At 39.3% G+C, this 7,439-nt stretch overlaps 1 protein-coding gene across 1 annotated transcript; it reads right to left on the bottom strand.

Annotated features, from left to right (window-relative positions):
- Positions 1–5,797: 5,797 nt before the first annotated feature.
- On the bottom strand, positions 5,798–7,048 carry LOC114384052. Its single transcript, XM_028343734.1, has 2 exons — positions 6,757–7,048; positions 5,798–6,627 (listed from the first exon to the last, which is right to left on the bottom strand). The coding sequence occupies exons 1-2, from the start codon at positions 7,046–7,048 to the stop codon at positions 5,798–5,800; spliced, it is 1,122 nt and encodes a 373-aa protein (XP_028199535.1).
- Between the last annotated feature and the right edge of the window lie 391 nt (positions 7,049–7,439).

Genomic DNA, 7,439 nt, shown 5'->3' with positions numbered 1-7,439 from the left:
GACAGTGGCAACTGTAGCCGTATTGACCTCTATTATCTTCTTCATGCTCATCATGGCCTCCATCATTGTGGCCATCTGTTCTTTCATGGCCTCCATGTCGGCCTTCATCCACTCTTGCACCTCGTCTACTTCAGCCATTCCTCCAGCTCTAGCATGCGTTCGGTAAGGGTGTCGTAAAGTGCATTCTTCCCTTTTGATAATAATGATTAAAGTTTGGTTTTCAGGGAAAGAATGCAATGAGCAATGCAACCAATGAAAAATGTGGATGTATGTGAATGATGCATTGTTCGTGCTTTATCGTGACTTTCTTTGTTTTGTAGAGGAAAATGCAAGGATCATGCATGAGCGAACATGAAAACAAAAGGTATGCAATTTGTAGAACAAAAAGTATGTTGAATGCATATGCAATGCAAAAATGTGATGCTTGAATATGATAACTGACAAATGCAAGAACAATATGTTCATTATGATGTCGTGAAGAGAGGCGTGATGCAATCAAGGAATATGCCAGAGTGAGTTTTCTATATGCCCCTAATTGAGGAATCTAATGGAAATGATCCAAAAGTCCCCTTCTAGTGACAATTCCCAAGCATGGTTTTATGTAACCTTACTCGCTTCTAGAGATATCATCCTCTTAGGTAATACATTGTGGCAATAGGGACTATCGGCGACAAGGCATCACTAAAAGAGGAAAACTCTAGATGAGGCTTTACTGTCATCAAGCGAGTCAGAGACCCAGCATGACCACAGATTCACCTCCACTCCTTATGGCTCACATAGACCCGGGCATAGGGCCTAATATCTCAATGTGTGTGTAAGGTGTAGGTGTCATGTGTGTGTAGAAGGGTATTTGTAACTATGAATGTAATCGATAGACGAACACACCAAACACAACAACATAGCAAAGGTTATGTACAAATATGAACAAAAAACCAAAGATAAAAGGGAAGGGAGAACATAAATAAAGAAGAAGCCATGATGATATGTTGCACACTGATTGATTGGTCTAACTCTCTAAAAACAGTTCCCAGTGGAGTCACCAACTGTTGCAACCTACCCTTTGGCGGGAGGGCGACGCAGGGCTCACGGGTGCGTCTTCCAAGGGAGGAAGGCGTGCGGAGTTTCCACCAACGTTTATTCGAGGAAAACGTCGGAAAAACCAGAACGTGTGGTCTACGAACTTTAATCGTGAAAGCTTTGGGAGTTATTTTTACACACGGGGAAGGTATTAGCACCCCACGCGTCCGTCACAAGGGACGACAAACTTCAATCACGTGTGTAAATATGACTTCAAAACTATGTATTTCCCCATTTTCTGTTTTTATGTATTTTTCCCCTTTTTTATGTTTTTTTTTTTTCTTTTTATGGGCCTTTTTGTATTTTTTTATCTTTTTGTGGTCGACAAGGGTGTTTCCCTCACTCCTATGTATCCTCAATTGCGATGAGGAAATCAGACCTACGTAATTCTTTCATAAGAACTGAATGTTGGATAAGTTGTTTTGATCTTTTTTGCAAGATCGATTTTAACCGAACAAAAGTCGTTTAAGGCGTTGGACCTAGGGGTGGGAATAGGCCAAGCCAGGCTAGGCTTTGAAAGGCCTGAGCCTAGCCTATGATGAATTTTTTAGGCCTGAGCCTGGCCTATAGCCTATCAAAGGCTTTTCTTTTGGCTCGGCCTGGCCTTTTTAAAAGCCTTCTTCGCATTAAATCTTTAATATTCTGGAGTAGGAAGAGCGTAATAGGAATGTTAAAGAAAAGAAAAGTTAAAGAAAAAGGAAACATTAACAGGAATAGGAAAGCCAATAAAAATAATGAGAAATATAAAGGGACACATGACTCACACCTAAATTGTAATTAAAGTCTTACTTGATTATAGTAATAGAAGTTATGGAGTAGTAATGTGTAATCAAAGTCTGCTAGTTTCAAAAATAAAATTAATTGTACCCAAAAAATAATATATATATATATATATATATATATATATATATATATATATATATAGGCCGGCCTATCAGACTTATAAGGCTTTTTAATAAGCCTAAGCCTGGTCTATTTAATTTAATAGGCTTTTAAAAAAGTCTAAGCCTAACCTTTTAATTAAATGGGTCAGTTCAGGCCAGGCTTTATGTAGGCCAGGTCGTAGGCCCCTGTAGGCCGGCCTGGCACCAAACAAAAGTCGTTTAAGGCATTGGACCATTAACGATCTCTTGTTTTTTTGAAAGGAGAGAAACATTAAGGCGTTGGACCATTAACAATTTATTGGTTTTGAAAGGAGAGAAACGTTAAGGCATTGGACCATTAATGATCTCTTGAGGGTGGCCGACAAAAGCGGGGCTTTTGCTCCTACATATCCTCAATTGCGATGAGGAACTCAGACCTACGTAGTTCTTGCAAAAAGCGATAAAGTTATGTGTTAATTTTATGCTTTGAATGGTCCATTTTAACCAATAAAAGCAAAGAGGACCGTTTTAAGGCGTTGGACCTTAAAACGGTTTTGAGTGGCTTTTGCGGACAAAGCTTAGTTTGTGTGTTGATTTTAGCCTTAGTTTCACTTTGATTATTAGTCAATTCATTCAAGGAAACTTTCAAAGAAAAACGTCCGATTGATTTTTTTGATTATTTTATTATTATTTTTTTCTAGATATTTTGATTTTTTTTATGATATTTTGATTATTTTATTATTATTTGGCTTTTTTTAATTTAACCGAAGTTACAACGTGAACGATCGGTTGGATTTTATTTTAATAGTGATTAAACAAGATTACAACACAAATGATCGATTGAAATTCATTTTATCAATTATTAGGCGAGATAACGACTTAAATAAACAGTAAAAAGCTTTTTAAAAGCAAAAGAAAAGAAAATCGAAAGTGAATGAGATGAAGAATGAAAGCAAACAAAACAAGAAATGAATTGAAAGTCTCTGATTCGAACACTTACCGGTTGAAGACCGAAGAACGGATGAAGAACGGTGAAGAACAGCGGAAAATGTTCACGAATTTGCTCACGGAAACGTCTCAGAAGTGTTACGGAAGCACCTCGGCTTGGAATTTCTTCACGGAAACACATGTTTTTCACCCAAAATAGCTGAAATGCATAGCATAGGGGTCAGGGATAAATTTACACAGCCCCCTTCCCTTATTTATAGCCAAAATGGGGAGCTTCTTGCTGCCTAGAGGCTTCTTGAGGAAGATTTCTGAGCGCACCCCAATGACTAAGTTCACCCCCCTTTTTGTACTATACAGAAAAGTTATGGAAGCCTTATCGAAGCAGTTTGGACTTGATTTTCCCATTTTTTTTATCTTCCCTTTAACCAATAATAAGGGAAATATGCTAATCCAAGATTTTTGGAAATTTTACGAAAGCCCTGGATGCCATTTTTTAACAAAATGGAGATGGTTGCTGCCCAGAGGCTTCTTGAGGAAGATTCGTGAGTTCACCCGTAATTGATAAGTTTACCCCCCCCCCTCTAGAATGTTCTGGATGAAATTTCCTGAGTGCACCCCCTGTTTGATAAGTTCCCCCCCCCCCCACTTTTGTGTTTTTGACTGTTTTCTTTCCGAAATGTCTCGGAACATTACAGATTCCACAGTAATGGGTATTAAACATTTTGAAGTGGTCAAACGAAGGTCGCATGCCGACAAACAATAGTCCCAGGATGAAATTAGGGTATGACAGCGCGCTTAGCGCTAGGGGTGGGCAAACGAGCCCAAGTGCATGGACTGGCCCGCGGGGCCCGCGCTTCGCACGGGTTACGGACCAATTTTTTTTAAATGGTCCATGGTTATGTCATATTTTTGGGCCCGCCCCACTTAACCCGCAGACCATGCGGGTTTGGCCCACAGGTTGCCCGCAGCCCGCATTAGGTTAGATTTGTGTGATCATAACCCAATTATATTAGTTTTGATTTTCTCTTTTTCCCTTTAGACTTTTCTTTTAAAATAACAGATAAAGAAATATATTAGATAAGATAAAGATTTAAAGATAAAAATAAAAGATTTAAATTAAAAAATGATACATATAAAAAAGGATAAGATAGATAACAAAAATAAAAGATTAAGATAAAAAAAGATAAGTGATAACATGCTAAAAATCTTCCTTTTTGATATTTTCTTGATCTTTTTTTCTTTTAATCTATCATTTTCATATCTACAAGTCATAAATAATAAAAATATCAATTATTATCATTTAAGCTAAAAAATAATTGTTAAATAAATATTTTTAAAGATATTTCAATATATTTTTATTATAAAAAATAACTAACATCATATTTAGCCGTTATCATTATAGCAGGATAAGAACACTTCTCCTCACGGTTTTTCTCCACCACGCAGTCACGCACGCACGTAAGTCATACGACTATTTCCCTTACAAGGAAAACAAAATGTGACTCACACTCACGCAGTCACGCGACACACCACAGCGGCACAGCCTCAGCCCACCACCGCGCCACCATGCAAAGTACATCTTTTCTCTCTCTAGAATTTGTTTTTATCCTATTTTTGTTGGGGCTGATTCATTGTTGTTGTACTCTTAAATGTGGAGATGGAGAAAGCTCAAGCTACTTCAAATATGGAATCATTTGTTGTTGGAGATGTTTAAATTTCATATTTTAGATTTATTGCTTGGATATTCTTTTGTTAAGACATTATTTATTTTATTGATGTAATTGACTAATTATTGAGATTTTATTTACATCTGTACTGAACTTAATTTGATTGTATTGTATTTTTATTAAAATTCAAATTCTTTTAAAACTAGGCCCGTGGACCGGCTCGTTTGACCCTCAGGGTCCGCGGGGCGGGGGCGGACCAATTTATTTGGTCCGTGTAAGAAGCGAGGCGGACTGGCCCGGTCCGTTGCCAATGCGGGCTTATGCGGGCAAGCCTTATGCAGGGTGAGCCGGCTCGCTTACCCACCCCTACTTAGCACACAGTTGCGCTTAGCGTGTCAATGTGACGTTTGAGTTTAACACACTAGCGCTTAGCCTAGCCTCACGTTAAGCCCAACTTGAAGTTCTAAGGTACAGTGAGCATTTGGGGCTTAGCGCAGCAGGCTGCGCTTAACGCTTTCTGCAACACAAAATTTTCTGCAACATGCACTTAGCCTGAGATGTGAGGCTTAGTGTAACATCAAGCTTCAACTTACAGAGAGTAGTTCAGGCTTAGCGCAACAGGCGTGCTTAGTGCAACAGGCGTGCTTAGCGCAACAAGCGCGCTTAGCGCACTTCGAAGAGTTCAAAAACCGTAAGAGATTGGCGCTTAGCGGCTCCTGGCCAGCTAAGCCCAGCTTAAGAGCTCAAGTTACATAATGGATCTGGGGCTTAGCGCAGGATAGCGCGCTTAGCGCTACTACAATGAAATGTTTACAAAAAAGAAGTGGTGCTTAGCGCATCATCCACACTAAGCCCACATGTTAAAGTTCAATTACTGCAAAGATGTGGGGCTTAGCATAGTGATGTGCGCTTAGCTGAACTATTCAGCCAACCAATCAGGGGTTTGTGCGCTTAGCGTGAGCAAGCTCGGCTTAGCACGTGAAGACTGAGCACTTAGCGCATGGTCTGCGCTTAGCGGATAGAAAATTTGAAAAAAAAATTCTAAGTCTTTTTCTGTCTATCTCTTCACACAAGCTCACAACCCCTTGTTCATTTCTAAACAAGCTGAAATTAATCACAATCACAAGCAAGATATCCTAATTACATGCAAGAGGTAAGAATGAAAATAGAAAAGGGAAAGAAAAGCTGGGTTGCCTCCCAGTAAGTGCTATTTTAACGTCATTAGCTTGACGCATCATCCTGTTATCCAGGATCCAAGAGAGTTCCTACTTCAAGGACCTTCTTCTCAGGTCTCTTTTCCTCCATCACATGCACTTTCAGATAGACATTTTGGTGAGGTGGATCTTTGTCCTCATGGAACAAATCAAAGCTGATCTTCTGATCTTCTATGCCCATCTGCAGTATCTTCTTTCCCATGTCCTCCATGCAGCTTGCAATAGACATGAATGGGCAACCAAGAATGAGAGGAATGTCAGCATCCTCTTCTATATCTATGACAACGAAATCAGCTGGGAATATAAGGTGTTTAACCTTCACCAAAACATCTTCAATGACTCCATATGGCCTTGTAATAGAGCGGTCAACTAACTGGAGGGTCATGCATGTAGGCATTATCTCTATCTCTCCAAGTCGCCAGCACATGGAAAGAGACATTAAATTGATACTAGCTCCCAAGTCTATAAGAGTTTTGCCTACAACAATCTCACCAATAGAATACGGTATCGTGACAACTCCAGGGTCTTTGTGCTTAGGTGGAAGAATGCGTTGAATCACAACACTACAGTTACCTTCCATAACAATTCTGCCACTATGGATGTATCGATTCTTCTTTGTTAGCATATCCTTAAAAAATTTGGCATAGAGGGGCAATTGCTGAAGTGCTTCTCCAAATGGCAAAGTAATTTCTAGTTTCTTGAAGATATCAAGAAATCTTGCCAAATGTCGCTCTTTATCTTTCTTGGAGGGTACCAATGGATAAGGTACCTCCTTGCATTCAATAGGAGTAGCCTTTTTCTTCTTTTTTGAGTTAGCCTCACTTTTGCCCTTCTTCTTTTCAATCTCAACAACCTTCTCTTTTTGTTTTTCATTTTTCATTTTTTTTAATTTTTCTTCCTTTTCTTTTGTTTCTTTTTCTTTTTCTTTTTCTTCCTTCTTTATTCTCTCTTGACAGTTTTTTATTGGTATCTCTCCTTCTTCATCACCTTTTGCTTCCTCAACAATTTCTTCAAGTTCAACTAAATCATTAACCGGTTCCAGCACCAGTTCATCAGCCATCTGTTGTTTATGTTCCTCCATCCTCTTCTCAGTTTTTCTTTCGTCCACATGGGTTGCCATTCTGCTCCTTGTCATGACAACTTTACATTCTTCCTTTGGATTTTTCTCAGTGTTAGCACTAAAGCTGCTTGATGGCCTATCCGCCAATTGTTTTGTGAGTTGTCCCACTTGGACCTCCAGATTCTTTATAGCAGACTCTGTGCTCTTTTGGTTAAACATAGAAACCTGCATAAATTGAGCTAGAGTCTCTTCCAGCTTCGTGGTGCGATCATAGAGACTAGGCCCTTGTTGTTGCGGCCTTATGGATGATCCCCCCTAGTCTCTACTGAATTGATTCCTAGGATGGTTCCTTCATTGTCCCTGTTGTTGGTTGTATTGTTGTCCATGCTGGAATCTAGAAAATCCACCTGCATTAAAATTGTTTCTGGGCTGGTTCCTCATGTAATTGACTTCATGTGTGACTTGTTCTTCATTAGGGATACAACATCCAGATTCATGAGCTCCACCACAAATTGTACATCCTGCAACCTGCAAAACAGAAGAATGTGAAGTTTGCGCATAATGAATTTGAGTTGGCAAATTACTTAGTGTTTCAGTCAATGCCTCCAGT

Source organism: Glycine soja, chromosome 14 (assembly GCF_004193775.1).
Source record: "Glycine soja cultivar W05 chromosome 14, ASM419377v2, whole genome shotgun sequence".
Taxonomy (NCBI): domain Eukaryota; kingdom Viridiplantae; phylum Streptophyta; class Magnoliopsida; order Fabales; family Fabaceae; genus Glycine; species Glycine soja.
This window is presented reverse-complemented; position numbering and strand designations above follow the sequence as displayed.